This window comes from Manis pentadactyla, chromosome 2 (genome assembly GCF_030020395.1).
Source record: "Manis pentadactyla isolate mManPen7 chromosome 2, mManPen7.hap1, whole genome shotgun sequence".
In the NCBI taxonomy this organism is placed as follows: Eukaryota; Metazoa; Chordata; class Mammalia; order Pholidota; family Manidae; genus Manis; species Manis pentadactyla.
Genome location: NC_080020.1, coordinates 149,608,293 through 149,626,137, shown reverse-complemented (window position 1 = coordinate 149,626,137; position 17,845 = coordinate 149,608,293). Strand labels below are relative to the sequence as shown.

Below are 17,845 nucleotides of genomic sequence, written 5' to 3'. Positions count from 1 at the left end.
ATGAAAAATATGGCGCCAGTTCCTTATAGTCCCGTGGTTTCTTGTGAGAAATCCGCTGTCATTGTATTTTCCCTTCTATAGATAAGATGTTTATTCTCTTTGCCTGCTATCAAGACTTTTTTCTTTTTCTCTATTTATGGAAGTTTGTGGTGTGTTTTGATGTGGATTTATTTGAATTAATCCTCTTTGGGACTCACTCCTCTTCTTGATTCTGTACATATGCCTTTTGCCAAATTTGGGAAGTTCTGGCCATTATTTCTTTGAGTACTTTTCCAGCCTTATCCTCTTTCTTTTTCTGGGACTCTGATGACATGAATATGAGATCTTATGCTATAGTTCCACAGGTCCCTCAGGCTACACTATAAGTCTATTTTTTATCTGTGGTTCAGGTTGGGTAATTTCTATTATTCTGTCTTCTGGTTTACTAATTCTTTTCTGTGCATTCCATTCTGCTCTTGAGCTTGTGCAATTTAATTTTTCAATTTTGATGTGTATTTTTCAGTTCTAAGATTTCCATAGGATTCTTCTTTATATCTTCTACTTTTTTGCTCATTTTTTAAACTTCTTTGCTCAGACTTCCTATTTTTTCCATTTGTTTCAGTGTTTTTGTAGTTCATGAAACATTTTTATCATAGCAGTATTAAAATTTTTGTCAGATATCATTGTCATTGTGATAGTGGTATCTACTAATTGTCTTTTCGATTCAGTTTGACATCTTGATTCATGGCATAATAAATGATTTTCTACTGGAACGTGGACATTTTGGGTATTACTTTATGAGACTCTGGATCTTATCTATACTTCTGTTTTCAAAGACTTCTTATAGCTCTACTCTGGTGGGTGGAGGGAGGTTCCATACCTTCACTGCCAGTTGGGGGTAGACTTTTAGGTTCCCCACTTTCATTCCATTGACCATTTGAGGGGTATTCTCCTAATTATTACTGCATGGGTTTCTGGATCCTTTCTAGGTCTCCACTGATACTCCTTGGCTGAGGGAAGGTGGGGGTACCTCCTTGCTTCTCCTCAGGTGGCCTCCAGTGACATTAGAGAAGAGTGGTAGCTTCATTACTGTTGGAGAGAAGTGAAAGTCCTGATACCCCAGACGGTATCCTCTGACCCACCTCAGTGAGGAGGATGTGGGGTGGATGTGGATGAGGATGTGGTGGAAGTTGAGGTTCTCTACACAGCTTCACTGGCAACATGGGAAAGAAGGGCTGCTCATTACTGCCAAGAAATGAATAAAGTCCCACCTCCGTACTTTTTTTTATTAACACCACCCAAATTAGTAGGTTGGGGTTTTTCTTATGGTCTAGTGAGGGTGTAATCTGGACTCCCCCCGCTAAACTTTGCTGAGACTGGGGCCACAGTTTCTTCTGGACTGCTTAGCTGGTGTAAAGCAGTTATGACCTAAAAGTTTTCTGTCTTCATAGGCTGCCTCTTTCCTGGTCCTTTGTGTAGACGGAGCAGGCTTTTGTTGGAGATTTTGTTGTCTGCATCCATTTCCAGGTTGTTGTCTTCTTTAAGCCTGGGATATTAGAGGCAAAACAAACCCAGAAAACTCACTGTCATGTTGTCTTAGTTGGTCTTTCATCTTCTTTCCACCTTTCAGAGTTTCATATGTTTGCTTTATACATTATGTGTAGGCTTTTTAGTTTAGTTTTTTTTTTTTTTTTTTTTTACATAATGGGAGGAATAGAGAAAAATACATACTTCATCTTCCCAGAGGCAGAGTTGGTTTTTTTTTTAAATCTTCATTTTTCTTACTTTTTTTTGTAGAAACTTTACGAAGGTGAATTCAGGTATACCTGTCTTCTATCTTAATATCCTTTACTTTGTGGTCAATGATTATATCACTTCTCTGTAAAGGAGATGATTACATCTTAGGATTTTTTTCAGTGTTTATAGATTCTTTTTTTAATGCTTAACTCTTTGAACTATATGGAATTTTCCACAATTTTAGAAAGAAAAAAGAAGTGTGTGTGTGTGTGTGTGTGTGTGTGTGTGTGTGTGTGTGTATGAGAGAGATTTTTCTTTATCTACCTCTTCCAATACCACTGAATAAAATATGCTTCCTTCCCCAATTGTTGTGTAGTTTCTTACTTTGCATGACATTGTTGTACCACTGCATGCCATTACCTGACTTACTAGTTCATCATTGTGATCTGTTATGGGTTTAATAAAAACATGGCACTATTTTATTATATAAGAAAGCATATGATAAAGGATACAGATGAATAGCCAGATAAAGAGACATAGAGGACGATCTGGAATGGTCCCAAGAACAAGAGCTTCTGTCCCTGTGGAGTTGGACTGTACCACCCTCCTGGCAGGTAGGTTTGTTCATCAACCCAGGAGCTCTCTGAACCCCATAGTTGAGAGATTTTTATGTAGGCTTCGTAACATAGGCATGATCAATTATTAACTCTATCTCCAGCCTCTTTCTCTTCCCAGAGGATGGGGTGGGAGGTAAAGCTGAAAGTTCCAAGCTCCTGCTCATGGCTCGGTCATTCTGGTGACCAGCCCCGTCCTCAAGCTCTCCAGGAGCCCACAAGAGTCTCCTCATGAGAACAAAAGATGCTCCTACCACCCAGGAAACTCCGAGGGATTTAAGAGCCCTGGGTCAGGAACCTGGGTCCAAGACTAAATACTAGACCAAGAGATATTCCTAGCACCTTTATCACTTAGGGAATCACAAAGGTTTTAGGAGCTGTGACTAGGACCTCGGGATGAAGACTAAACTGTGCAGTTTTTTAAATAACACCACAGTATCATGCATCCTCCATCCAGGCCAGCAACACATTCTGCTGGAGCAACTGTCAAAACTGTCTAGCATCTGACCTCCTCTCACATTTGCCACCAATTTAATGAAAGCCACCATCTCTTTCCTGGATTACTGAAGGATACTTGTCTGGTGTCCCTTCTTCCATTCTTCAGTAGCAGCCAGGATGACCCTGTAAAAACTGTGAGTCTGACCATGACATTCCTCTGCTTACAAACCTCCAGTGGCTCCCATTGCTCTCAGAAAATATCCAAAGTATTTCCCATGGCTGCAGGCTGGGTGCTCTAGCATTTTGCTACCTCTCTGTCTCATTTCCTACCATGTTCTCTATACTTCCCATGCTCCAGCTTTAGTGGCCATCTAGTGCAGGGTGCTCCCAACTCAAGAGCCCTTGTTCTTCTCTGTTCTGGAAATTTCTTCTACCATGTTTCATACCCTCACTTCATGCAGGGTTTGGTTCAGCTGTCACCCATCAAACAGGCTTTCCATGACCACACTGATGTCAAATATCTCCCTGTCCTGTCATTTTAGATACCCTCCCCCTTTTCTATGTTGATTTGTATTGCTCATCTCCATATTTATTTCTTGTATCCCATCACTAGACCACAGCCCTCCAGAGCAGGAGCTTTATTTTATCTACTGTTGTATTCCTAGTGCCTGATACAGTACCCAGCCTGGCCCATAGTAGGGCCTCAACAAATGTATATTGAATGAAAATAAATGATTGAATAAGATTGATAAGTTCCATTGCTTCCAACTTTTCTTTATTATAAATAATGTTGTAATGTAGTTTTATTTTGTTAATTCAAAATGTAGTTTATTATTGCTATGTAATTATATCCTGTCATTAACCCCTCCTTGTACTGTGTGGCTCTCCTTCCAGACTGTTCTTTATGAGATCATGCATAGAGCCCTTTGGAGCTGGGCTGTTGTTAAACTTCTAGTCATACGTTTGGATCAACTTCTTTATTTCCACTGATGGCTAATCACATCTATCTGCTTTAAAACTAATTGGGCATCCTTGATCCCCTTGTTTCCAACTTCCAGTCTCCAGTCTCTTGGGAAGAGCTTGTCCCTGTCCACATCCTGTGTGGAAGACAAGAATGGTTCTGAGACACACTCACTAGCTCCCCCTCCCATAGAACAGCGGCAGGTCTTTGAGGATTGGCTTCCCAGGTGTTTTATAGTGTGGCTGCTCCCTGTTTGATTTGCCCCATCCTCTCCTTTGCCCTATGCACTTCATATTCAGGCCAGTCATCCCCCCTCCCTCCTCATGATGCCCAGCCTTTCCTCATGCCTTCCGTGCTTCATGCCCCTTGGAGTCTAAATATCCACAGCCAGCTATCTTAATGCCACCTCCTCCAATTCCTGCCTGAATTTCCTCATCTGAGTTGATTTCCTTCCACTCCCTACTTTCCCAGTACTTATTACATCTCTTCTTTTATAGCATTCATCAAAGAACTTTGTATCTTGTATTATAAATACTTAAGGTCTTGTCGTAGCTTCTGTACCAAATATAAGCTCCCCGAATACACACACATTCATGATCCATCACTGGGTCCCTCAGAGCCTTGTACAGGAAAAGTATTCAACAAGTACCTGATTAAAGGTTTAACTCTATTCGTTCCTTTTCAAAATTCTTCATGGACATAGTGTACTCCTCTTGTTTTATTTTTCTTTGCAAGTGGTCAAGTCATTTGGAAAAATGAAATACTATTGAAGTTCTGCTGTGGAATAATCCCAACAAATTTTTTAAATATTTATATCTTCATTTTTTCTTTTATTTTCATTGTTATAAGTCCTTTGCAAGCTTTGTAAGTGGAGCATTTTTAAAACCTCCAGGCATACCTTGGAGGTACTGTGGGTTCAGTTCCAGACCACTACAATAAAGCGAATGTTGCAATAAAGTGAGTCAAATGAATTTTTTGGATTCCCAGTGTATATTAAGTTATGTTTACACTATGCTGTACTCTATTAACTGTGCAATAGAAGTATATCTAAAAAAAGTGTGTATATCTTAATTAAGAAATGCTTTATTGCTAAAAAGTGCTACCTACCATCAGAGCTCCCACAGAGTCATAATCACTGATTACAGATCTCCATAACAAATCTAATAAGAATGAAAATGTTTGAAATATTATGAGAATTAACAAAATGTGATACAGAGACATGAAGGGAGCAGATGCTGTTGGAAAAATGGGAGCAATAGACATGATGGACACGGTTGCCACAAACCTTCAATTTGTAAAAAACACATTATCTGCAAAGTGCAATAAAGTGAAGCTCAATAAAACAAGGTCTGCCTATATATTCCTAGTTGTACTCTTTTTTGGTTGGGAGAAATTAAATGTTATTTTAGAGTCCTAGTATATGACCAAATGTTATGAGAAATCTGTTTTCACGTGGTATTAAGTTATTGACATAGATCAGTTAATTCTGCTTTACTTATTGAATTCTATTTATTTCATGTATTTAGTTGCTTATTTTTTATTATTTGGTTACTCAGCTCAGTTTATTTCCACAAGTTAATTCTATTTCTCAGTCTCTGTCCACCAAAGTTATCATGTATTGGTAGCAACTTATTTATATATCTGATCAAAATGATGTCTCTTACTATTTTCTCTGTTTCCAATTGTCTATTGCTTATTGCAATTCTATTTTTAAGAATGTATACTTAGTTGTTCCCAAGGGTACTTGTCCCTTCCCTTAGTTAACATGGGCTTGGCAAATATTTGTGGATCTAATACATGCCATTATGTTATCTTTAAGCTTTCTTAAAATATGGAGCATTTTAAGTTTGGGTCTGTCTTCATCTAGAGGTCATACATTCTCTCCCGAGGACTTGGCTTGCATTCACCAACTCTGGTTTTCCCTTCCCCTCCCGGCTGTGCTGCTTGTTGATTAGAAATGTATTTTTTATTTGAATAACGTTTTTTTGTTGTTATTCTTGGTGGTGGGGGTTTTCTCTGATTCAGATTTTTACATTGTTGCTCTTTTGTGGATCCTGCTATCTGGAAGCTTGCTGGGTTATTTTTCTCACTTTGCTCTCTTTGTAGAATTTCACAAATAGATTAGTTTAGGTATAATGAGAAAATATAGTGAATTAATGGCAGTGCACTTAGTTTCGTAGTACTATGTACTTGTACGTGGATCTTTAGTCTTTCATCTCCATTGATTTCAACACTTGTATACAGAGAGAAATTGAAATAGATTCACTCCAAGAGAGAGTCTCTTGACTATGTTATTTTTGATAAGACTCTAATCCCATCCTCCTTCCCACTTAGTGAATTCTGTTGCAAATCAAATAGAATACATTTTAAAGCATCCATCCTCACAGACTTTTATGTGCTAGGAATAAAAAGTGAATGACACAAGTACAATGCCCGAAACACTGTAAATAGAAGTTAGTAGGGAATACCAAGTACAAAATAAGCCAGGGTGGTAATTACAGGTATGCTTTGGTTACGTAACTGTACTCCTATTATGTTAATGTGTGTGCACAATTTACTTAGTAGTTTAAAAACTATACATGCTGAAGTTACTCTACAAGAAGATATGTCAAAGAAATAATCAATCTCCCCAGGTTTTCTTCCGCCTGCTACTTCTATAGCTTTTCTTCTTCTTTCCTAATTACAACCCTTAAATAGAATTCGTGCCATATATCGAATTTACCGAGTATCATAATTCTTCCAAGGGGTAAAGACACCTCAAGACAAATACTGGGCATAGAAGCCACAGGGCATAAATATGCAAAGAAGTAAAAAGCTAACCATTTCAAACAGTAAGGCTTCTCTCTCACTTACCAACTTTCATTTCCCTGTATGGCCCCGGAAGATGACTGGTTAGCCAGAGACGGGTAAGATTCCTCAAGGGAGGAACAACCTAAGACAGGCACAGTCGCAGGGGGGCCATCAGGTGAGAAATTGGGGATCAACAGAGGTGAGGCTTAGAACCTCACCCCCCTGTTCTGAGAGAAATCTTCTGCATATGTGGATGTTTTATTGCCCTTGTCTAGCTTGGATTAACACATAGTCTACAGGCACACACCTGATCATCTACATGTGCTCTCTTACAACACTAAACTATGTTTTCTACCTTTATCTTGTATCTACCTACCACTTCAGCATTTTATTAAAAATAATAATAATAAAGAGAGAAATGTGGTATCCACATATAAATCAAGTATAAAAATCAAATGAATATTCATATTTGAACTGACTGTTTATAGTTCATAATGCATGAGCAAAACCGAAAGCTTCTGTGATGACTGCCCTTGTACTGTTCACCATGTAACTTATTCACTATGTAAGAATTTGTTCTCCATGTAAGAACTTGTTCGTTAAGCTTCAAAAGATTGGAGACTGATGAAAATTAGGCTTGGGGTGGGTTAATGATTGTGCATTGAGCATTGACCCCCCTATAGAGAATTTTATTGTTGTCAACAACCATTTGATGAATAAATATGAGAGATGCCTTCACACACACACACAAAAATATATATATATATACACGCACTTCCAATTGTAAAATAAATAAGTAACCAGGATGTAATGTATAGCATAAGGAATATAGTCAAAATATTGTAACAACTTGGTATGGTGATAGCTGGTACCTAGAATTATCATGTATATAAATGTTGAATCACTGTGTTGTACACCTGAAACTAATGTAATACTGTGTGTCAACTACCCTTCAATAAAAATAAAAAATAAAAAATAAAATAAGCCAGGGGTCAGTAAAGCACGACCTGAGGGCCAAGTATGGTGTTATATGACCTTTGTGTGTGGGTCAAAAATGGCTTTTACATATTTAACTGGTTAAACAAAATCAAAAGTATAGTGTTTTATGACATATAAAAGTTTAGGAAATTCTAGTTTCTGTGCCCATTTTGTCTAACGGTTCGTTAGAATACAGTCAGCGTTGATTCATTTAGGTGCTATCTCTGGCTATTTTTTTTTTTTTTAATTTTTAATTTTGGTATCATTAATCTACAATTACATGAAGGACATTATGTTTACTAGGTTTCCTAGGCTCCCCCCTTCACCAAGTCCCCCCGACATACCCCTTCACAGTCACTGTCCATCAACGTAGTAAGATGCTGTAAAATCACTACTTGTCTTCTCTGTGTTGCACAGCCCTCCCTATGCCCCCCCACATTATACATGCTAATTGTAATGCCCCCTTTCTTTTTTCCCACCCTTATTCCTCCCTTCCCACCCATCCTCCCCAGTCCCTTTCCCTTTGGTAACTATTAGTCCATTCCTGGGTTCTGTGATTCTGCTGCTGTTTTGTTCCTTCAGTTTTCCTTTGTTCTTATACTCCACATATGAGTGAAATCATTTGGTACTTGTCTTTCTCCGCCTGGCTTATATCACTGAGCATAATACCCTCTAGCTCCATCCATGTTGTTGCAAATGGTAGGATCTGTATATTTCTTATAGTTGAGAAATACTCCATTGTGTATATATACCACATCTTCTTTATCCATTCATCTACTGATGGACATTTAGGTTGCTTCCATATCTTGGCCATTGTAAATAGTGCAGCGATAAACATAGGGGTGCATCTGTCTTTTTCAAACTGGAGTGCTGCATTCTTAGGGTAAATTCCCAGAAGTGGAATTCCTGGGTCAAATGGTGTTTCTATTCTGAGCATTTTGCGGAACCTCCATACTGCTTTCCACAATGGTTGAACTAATTTACATTCACACCAGCAGTGTAGGAGGGTTCCCTTTTCTCCATAACCTCGCCAACATTTGTTGTTGTTTGTCTTTTGGGTGGTAGCCATCCTTACTGGTATGAGGTGATATCTCATTGTGGTTTTAATTTGCATTTCTCTAATGACAAGCGATGTGGAGCATCTTTTCATGTGTCTGTTGGCCATCTGAATTTCTTCTTTAGAGAACTATCTATTCAGCTCCTCTGCCCATTTTTTAATTGGATTATTTGCTTTTTGTTTGTTGAGGTGTGTGAGCTCTTTATATATTTTGGATGTCAGTCCTTTATCAGATCTGTCATTTATGAATATATTCTCCCATACTGTAGGATACCTTTTTGTTCTATTCATGGTGTCCTTTGCTGTACAGAAGCTTTTCAGCTTGATATGGTCCCACTTGTTCATTTTTACTTTTGTTTCCCTTGCCCAGGGAGATATGTTCAAGAAGAGGTCACTCATGTTTATGTCTAAGAGATTTTTGCCTATGTTTTTTCCAAGAGTTTTATGGTTTCATGACTTACGTTCAAGTCTTTGATCCATTTAGAATTTACTTTTGTGTATGGGGTTAGACAGTGATCCAGTTTCATTCTCTTACATGTAGCTGTCCAGTTTTGCCAGCACCATCTGTTGAAGAGACTATCATTTCCCCATTGTCTGTCCATGGCTCCTTTATTGAATATTAGTTGACCATATATGTTTGGGTTAATGTTTGGAGTCTCTATTCTGTTCCATTGGTCTGTGGCTCTGTTCGTGTGCCAGTACCAAATTGTCTTGATTACTGTGGCTTTGTAGTAGAACTTGAAGTTGGGGAGTGAGATACCCCCACCACTTTATTCTTCCTTCTCAGGATTGCTTTAGCTATTTGGGGTCTTTGGTGTTTCCATATGAAGTTTTGAACTATTTGTTCCAGTTCATTGAAGAATGCTGTTGGTAATTTGATAGGGATTGCATCGAATCTGTGTATTGTTTTGGGCAGGATGGCCATTTTGACAATATTAATTCTTCCTAGCCAGGAGCATGGGATGAGTTTCCATTTGTTAGTGACCTCTTTAATTTCTCTTAAGAGTGTCTTATAGTTTTCAGGGTATAGGTCTTTCACTTCCTTGGTTAGGTTTATTCCTAGGTATTTTATTCTTTTTGATGCTATTGTGAATGGAATTGTCTTCCTGATTTCTCTTTCTATTAGTTCATTGTTAGTGTACAGGAAAGCCACAGATTTCTGTGTGTTAATTTTGTATCCTGCAACTTTGCTGAATTCCGATATTAGTTCTAGTAGTTTTGGAGTGGAGTCTTTAGGGTTTTTTATGTACAATATCATGTCATCTGCAAATAGTGACAGTTTAACTTCTTTACCAATCTGGATTCCTTGTATTTCTTTGTGTTGTCTAATTGCCATGGCTAGGACCTCCAGTACTATGTTGAATAACAGTGGGAAGAGTGGGCATCCCTGTCTTGTTCCCAATCTCGGAGGAAAAGCTTCCACCTTTTCACTGTTCAGTATGATGTTGGCTGTGGGTTTATCATATATGGCCTTTATTATGTTGTGGTACTTGCCCTCTATACCCATTTTGCAGAGAGTTTTTATCATGAATGGATGTTGAATTTTGTCAAATGCTTTTTCAGCATCTATGGAGATGATCATGTGGTCTTTGTCTTTCTTTTTGTTGATGTGGTGGATGATGTTGATGGATTTTCGAATGTTGTACCATCCTTGCATCCCTGGGATGAATCCCACTTGGTCATGGCGTATGAACCTTTTGATGTATTTTTGAATTAGGTTTGCTAATATTTTGTTGAGTATTTTTGCATCTACGTTCATCAGGGATATTGGTCTGTAGTTTTCTTTTTTGGTGGGGTCTTTGCCTGGTTTTGGTATTAGGGTGATGTTGGCTTCATAGAATGAGTTTGGGAGTATTCCCTCCTTTTCTATTTTTTGGAAAACTTTAAGGAAAATGAGTATTATGTCTTCTCTGTTTGTGTGATAAAATTCCGAGGTAAATCCATCTGGCCCCAGGGGTTTTGTTCTTAGGTAGTTTTTTGATTACCGCTTCAATTTCATTGCTGGTAATTGGTCTGTTTAGATTTTCTGTTTTTTCCTTGGTCAGTCTTGGAAGGTTGTATTTTTCTAGGAAGTTGTCCATTTCTGCTATGTTTTCCAGCTTCTTAGCTTATAGTTTTTCATAGTATTCTCTAATGATTATTTGTCTTTCTGTTGGGTCTGTCGTGATTTTTCCTTTCTCATTTCTGATTCTGTTGATGTGTGTTGTTTCTCTTTCTCTCTTAATAAGTCTGGCTAGAGGTTTATTTATTTTGTTTATTTTCTCAAAGAACCAGCTCTTGGTTTCATTGATTTTTTCTATTGTTTTATTCTTCTCAATTTTATTTATTTCTTCTCTGATCTTTATTATGTCCCTCCTTCTGCTGACCTTAGGCCTCATTTGTTCTTCTTTTTCCAATTTCGATAATTGTGACATTAGACCATTCATTTGGGATTGTTCTTCCTTCTTTAAATATGCCTGGATTGCTCTATACTTTCCTCTTAAGACTGCTTTCGCTGTGTCCCACAGTAGTTGGGGCTTTGTGTTGTTGTTGTCATTTGTTTCCATATATTGCTGGATCTCCATTTTAATTTGGTCATTGATCCATTGATTATTTAGGAGCATGTTGTTAAGCCTCTGTGTGTTTGTGAGCCTTTTTGCTTTCTTTGTACAATTTATTTCTAGTTTTATACTTTTGTGGTCTGAAAAGTTGGTTGGTAGGATTTCAATCTTTTGGAATTTACTGAGGCTCTTTTTATGGGCTAGTATGTGGTCTATTCTGGAGAATGTTCCATTTACACTTGAGAAGAATGTGTATCCTGTTGCTTTTGGGTGTAGAGTTCTGTAGATGTCTATTAGGTCCATCTGTTCTAGTGTGTTGTTCAGTGCCTCTGTGTCCCTACTTATTTTCTGTCTGGTGGATCTGTCCTTTGGAGTGAGTGGTGTGTTGAAGTCTCCCAAAATAAATGCATTGCATTCTATTTCCTCCTTTAATTCTGTTAATATTTGTTTCACACAAGTAGGTGTCCCTGTATTGGGTGCATATATGTTTATAATGGTTATATCCTCCTGTTGGACTGAGCCCTTTATCATTATGTAATGTCCTTCTTTATCTCCTGTTACTTTCTTTGTTTTGAAGTCTATTTTGTCTGATACTAATATTGCCACACCTGCTTTTTTTTCCCTGTTGTTTGCATGAAATATCTTTTTCCATCCCTTGACTTTTAATCTGTGCATGTCTTTGGGTTTGAGGTGAATCTCTTGTAAGCAGCATATAGGTGGGTCTTGCTTTTTTATCCATTCTATTACTCTGTGTCTTTTGATTGGTACATTCAGTCCATTTATATTTAGGGTGATTATTGGAAGATATGTACTTATTGCCATTGCAGGCTTTAAGTTAGTGTTTACCAAAGGTTCAAGTTTAGCTTCTTTACTATCTTATTGTCTAACTTAACTCACTTATTGAGCTATTATAAACACTGTCTGATGATTCTTTATTTCTCTCCCTTCTTATTCCTCCTCCTCCATTCTTCATATGTTGGGTGTTTTGTTCTGTGCTCTTTTTAGGAGTGCTCCCATCTAGAGCAGTTCCTGTAAGATGCCCTGTAGAGGTGGTTTGTGGGTGGCAAATTCCCTCAACTTTTGCTTGTCTGGGAATTGTTTAATCCCTCCTTCATATTTAAATGATAATCGTGCTGGATACAGTATTCTTGGTTCAAGGCACTTCTGTTTCATTTCATTAAGTATATCATGCCATTCTCTTCTGGCCTGTGAGGTTTCTGTTGAGAAGTGTGATGATAGCCTGATGGGTTTTCCTTTGTAGGTCACCTTTTTTTTCTCTCTGGATGCCTTTAATACTCTGTCCTTGTCTTTGATCTTTGCCTTTTTAATTATTATGTATCTTGGTGTTGCCCTCCTTGGGTCCTTTGTCATCGGAGTTCTGTGTACCTCTGTGGTCTGAGAGGCCATTTCCTCCCTAGTTTGGGGAAGTTTTCAGCAATTATTTCTTCAAAGACACTTTCTATCCCTTTTTCTCTCTCTGCTTCTTCTGGTACTCCTATGATGTGAATATTGTTCTGTTTCAATTGGTTACACAGTTCTTTTATTATTCTTTCCTTCCTGGAGATCCTCTTATCTCTCTCTGCATCAGCTTCTCTGCGTTCCTGTTCTCTGATTTCTAGTCCATTAATGGTCTCTTGCATCTCGTCCATTCTGCTTTGAAGTCCTTCCAGAGATTGTTTTATTTCTGTATTCTCCCTCCTTAGTTCTTGCATATTTCTCTGCAAGTCCATCAGCATGGTTATGACTTTTGTTTTGAATTCTTTTTCAGGAAGATTGGTTAAATATATCTCCCCAGATTCCTTCTCAGGGGAAGAGGAAGAAGATGTCTGGGTTAGTCTTGTCTGGATCAAATTTTTTTGCCTTTTCATGTTGATAGATGCATTGTTATGCTATTGACTCGTCTCTCAGCTGGGAGAGCCAAGACTCTTTCCACTTGCTCCTGGCCTTTCTTTACTGGTACAGTGGTGACCCCTAGTGGCTTGTGTTGGGCAGTTGCATGTAGACTGGGTCTCTGTATCTTGCCTGGCGCTATGGAAGAAGCTCCTTTGCTGTGGGTGTGGCCAGCCTCAGGCTGCCGCTCTGCTATGGCGGGGCCCCGGAGGGGGAATGGACGGGGGGCTGTTTGGCTGTTTACCACCGTGAGGGGTCTCAGAGCTGTTGCCCAGGGGGTTAGTGCGCCCGGAGTTTCCTGGGATTCCCAGCCTCTGGGCTAAGTGTCCCGTGATGCTTCCATCCTGTTGTGGGGTCCCTGACCCTTTAAGACTTTCAAAAAGCACGCTCTTTTCTTTGTCCCAGGGGCGCCAGCTGCAGGGACCAGCTCACAGGTCTTACTGTCCCATTTCCCTAGTATCCAGGGCCCCGCGCATGCACTGTGTCTGCGCTCTGGTGCGGATGGCTGTGGCTGGGTGTTTAGCAGTCCTGGGTTCCCTCTCCCTCCCCGCTCAGACTCCTCTCCTCCCGCTGGGAGCTGGGGGGAGGGGCGCTCGGGTCCCGCCGGGCTGGGGCTTGTATCTTACCCCCTTCGCGAGGTGCTGGGTTCTCGTGGGTGTGAATGTAGTCTGGCTGTTGTCCTGTGCTTTCTGGTCTTTTTTTAAGGATAGTTGTATTTGTTGTATTTTTAAAAATATATATGTTTTTGGGAGGAGATTCCCACTCTCCTACTCACGCCACCATCTTGGCTCCGCCTCTATCTCTGGCTACTTTTGTACTAAAACAGCAGAGTAAAGTCTGGCCTACAAGCTGAAAATATTTACTATCTGTCCCTTTATAGAAAAAAGATAACTGAGCCCTGGATGAAACAGTGGATTTCCCCAGCAGTGCCTCATTTTCAGCCTTGTAAAAATCATCAAAAAGTTCATCTGATTTTTTTTCCTGATAATTGATATATTTCTTGATAATAGGCAGGATAATGACTCTGGGCGAGTACATTTCATCTGTCCAAGTTCATTTGCCCTTCAAGAAGTAGCTGGCAGGAGAGGGCTGTAAATGCACATACATTTGCAAGTGTTGACTCATTTACTTTATTCTATGAACAATGAAATTTAAGAAGCCTTTTGCTTGGTTTTATTGTGACTGATTATTTTGCTGTTAAGTTTGGCTCTTGTCATTCCGTAATCACAGACACTTACACACAATCTTTATTGCCCACAGAGGGTGTGTTACAACAGTCAGTGCTCTGCTTAAGTTTGTCAAAAAGCTCTGAACTAAGATGTCTTGTGACCACTCTTCATTTAACCCTTTCTCATCTGTGGACAACAGGGCAGATTCAGTAACTGCTGCCCAGTTTCAAGCAAGAGTCACTCAGGCCAATTCTGGATAAACTAAACGTTCATGAGAAAAAGGAGGGCAGTGTTTACGGAATGTAAACACATGATTTTTATAATCACAGTTGTGAATATACGAACAAACATACAAACACAAATGTGCCTGGCTTATCCCTATTCTTTTCTGATATTTGCTACTAGCAGATTTCCCCTCTTCGCTTCCTCGCCTCGCCCTCTGCCCTCTGTCCTCATGGCCCTTCTGTCTGTCTGCATCCTGCATTTACATCCCGTTGCACTCGCTTCTCCTTCATCCTTCGCCACTCACCGGGGTTCCTGGGCGGGGTCAGTTGCATGCCAAGTGTGGCAGGCAGTGGCCCGTATGATGCATCATTTAAGAAGTCTCTGGACTTCCTTCTACTTTCTACCTGTTTCCCATCCTCTGTTCCTAGGAAGAAGGATCTCCTTTGAACACAGTGAGAGGAAGTGGCAGCCACAAGTGGGAGCTCTGGGTCCCTGAGGCAGGGGGCCCGGATAAGGAAAGAAAAATGCAAGAGGAAGAAGCAGCACCCTCCACAAACAGGCTGGGCTGGAGAATTGTATTCCCTGCTGGGGTGCCTTCCCTTGGGACTATTTCCTCTTGCTTTTTCATGTGGAAGAGGGGGAGGAAACCCAAGTGTGGGGGCATTTGTGATGTGGCAGGCACAGTGGGTCGCACTGTGCAGCTGGCAATTCAGTTACTGCTACAGTTGTTTGTCCCTGTTTCACAGGCAGAGAGACTGAGCCTGGGCCTGTTAACTTACCCTCAGCTACAGACAGAGAGGGAGGAGCTATATCTGAAGCCGCGGGCAGCTGCCAGCAGCCTTCAAAGCCCACAGCGCATAGGGAGCCTTCAGCCTGAGCCATACATTCTGCGTTCCAGAAAGGATCTGATTGCATTTGCACCCTCAGGGGCAGAGGGCTGTGACTGGCACATCCTTATCATTCAGGCTGCGTGCTGCGTGTAGAAGCAGGGTTCAGTGTGAAGAGAGGTTTCAAAGATGTGGTTTTCAGTGGACTTTCTTTAAGCTTTTTTGGTCAACAGCGAGGTCAGCAGGCCCAAGGTCATTGGTAAAGAGCTGCTGGACCAGTTGAATATGTTTATTCCCTAACAATTACTGCAGCCTGCTATAGGATGAGTATCAAAATAATCAAAGCTGGAGGGATGATTTGAAAATAAGCATAAAGAGTTTCACTTGATTTTTTTAGAAAGTATTTCTTAACCTCTTCAAACTGTGATTTCACTTTATCAGTACACAAACTGTTTCATGCTGTGACTTTAGAATGGCTTATAAACTATTGCAGATTTACTTGCCTAAACTTCTTTGATTGTAAGTTTCTTAGGATTTATTCTGTCATTTTAGTATTATGTTCCTATAATTCAGACAATTTCCATATGCTGCTCTAATTGTGAAGTGCATGGAATGCCCTCAGGTGGACCCGGTGTTGTCTCGTCAGTCTCAGCTGTCCTCAGTGAAGCCATCACGTGGTGTCTCTGTGTGAAGTTACTTCTCATTGTCCAGGTGCTGGTGGAACCCAGGTTCCCTGCTATCTCGCTGTTACAGGCCTCCCCCCACCAGGGTCTCTGCATGAATGCTGCACTGGGCTCTACCAGAAATCGGGAGGTAGCTACTTTCCTCCATTTCTTCACTTCTAGGAGACTCCTACTCCTCACGCCTTCTCTATGTGTCTAAGGCTTGTCCTTTAAGAAAGCCCTGCCACATGCTGCCTCCCCCATCATGTCCTTGGATTTCCTTCTCTGTCCCTATATCGCGTGGGACTGGGGCTCTGTCACTCAGTACCTTGTATTAGAGCAAGTCAAAAGCACATCTATTCCTTTGCCTTGATTGGAAACTCTTTGAGATTGCAGATCATGACATGCATATAGTCATTCTCCCATGTACCTTTGATGGATCAATCTGGTTGTTTCTGAAGGAGCAGACATCTGAAAAATTACATACATTCTGAAATAAGCCAGGTGGAGAAAGACAAGTACCAAATGATTTCACTCATATGTGGAGTATAAGAACAAAGGAAAACTGAAGGAACAAAACAGCAGCAAAATCACAGAACCCAAGAATGGACTAACAGTTACCAAAGGGAAAGGGACTGGGGAGGATGGGTGGGAAGGGAGGGATAAGGGCAGGGAAAAAGAAAGGGGGCCTTATGATTAGCATGTATAGTGTGTGGGGGGCACAGGGAGGGCTGTGCAACACAGAGAAGACAAGTAGTGATTTCACAGCATCTTAGTATGCTGATGGACAGTGACTGTGAAGGGGTATGTTGGGGGGACTTGGTGAAGGGGGGAGCCTAGTAAACAAAATTTCTTCATGTAATTGTAGATTAATAATAAAAAAAAGCAAAAAAAAAATTACACAAATTCTGTATTCCAAAAGAAAGAATCTAAAATTGAAAAGATTAAATGAGTCATAAACTCTTCTCAGTACCAGAGGTGACAGCAGCAATCTGAAAACTGGCACATGATCTGGCTGCCTTGGCAAGACCCTGTATTGCTTTGAGCTTCAGTTTCCACTTAAACAAAAAAAAAGCAGTGGGGTGAAAAATAACAGCCTTGTCTACTTCTTAAGGTGTTTATGAGGATGAAATGAGATGTTATATTTGAAAATGTTAGAAATCATGAAATTGTTTCAAATATAAAATCACATTGTCTTAGTGAAGAAAACGTAATTGGGATTTAGATAAAAGCAGTTAAATTGTGCATAGTTTTAAGGGGACCATCTGAATTTTACATCATAATCTGTAAAGCTGGTCTGTAGCTAATTATGCTAACCCAGGAGATTTTGAAACAGGACCCAGTGCATCTTCCCAAGAAAGCCAATGTATCTTCTCCATAATTCCTGCATAACCCAAATTTTGTATCTTTATTTCTTTTCTGTAACAGGCTTCCACCTCTATCACAAGTTGCCCACAATAGTGCCTGAGAGCTGCCTTCTCATAATGGTCGGACTTCTACTAGGCGGGATTATTTTTGGAGTCGATGAAAAGTCCCCACCTGCAATGAAGACCGACGTGTTTTTCCTGTATCTCCTCCCTCCCATTGTGCTTGACGCTGGCTATTTCATGCCCACTCGCCCCTTCTTCGAGAACATTGGCACCATTTTCTGGTATGCGGTGGTAGGGACGCTTTGGAACTCCATTGGCATTGGGGTGTCTTTGTTTGGTATCTGCCAGATCGAAGCCTTTGGACTGAGTGACATCACCCTGCTCCAGAACCTGCTCTTTGGTAGCTTAATCTCAGCTGTGGACCCTGTGGCGGTGCTTGCCGTCTTTGAGAACATCCACGTCAACGAGCAGCTCTATATCCTGGTCTTTGGAGAGTCCCTGCTGAATGACGCAGTGACAGTGGTGAGTATCACAGTCACACTGCATCACTTCGATGGGGGTGCCGCCTGCCAACCCACATCAGCTTCCTGGTAGGGAGGATCCGCAAG

At 40.3% G+C, this 17,845-nt stretch overlaps 1 protein-coding gene across 2 annotated transcripts in view; it reads left to right on the top strand.

The window, feature by feature from the left end:
• Positions 1-17,845, top strand: part of SLC9A2 (solute carrier family 9 member A2) — a 101,100-nt gene that overhangs the window by 20,647 nt on the left and 62,608 nt on the right. For both annotated transcript variants that reach the window (XM_036907412.2, XM_036907411.2), the window contains exon 2: positions 17,296-17,759. In XM_036907412.2, the coding sequence (XP_036763307.2) occupies positions 17,296-17,759 (464 nt within the window). The remainder of the gene's footprint in view (positions 1-17,295; positions 17,760-17,845) is intronic.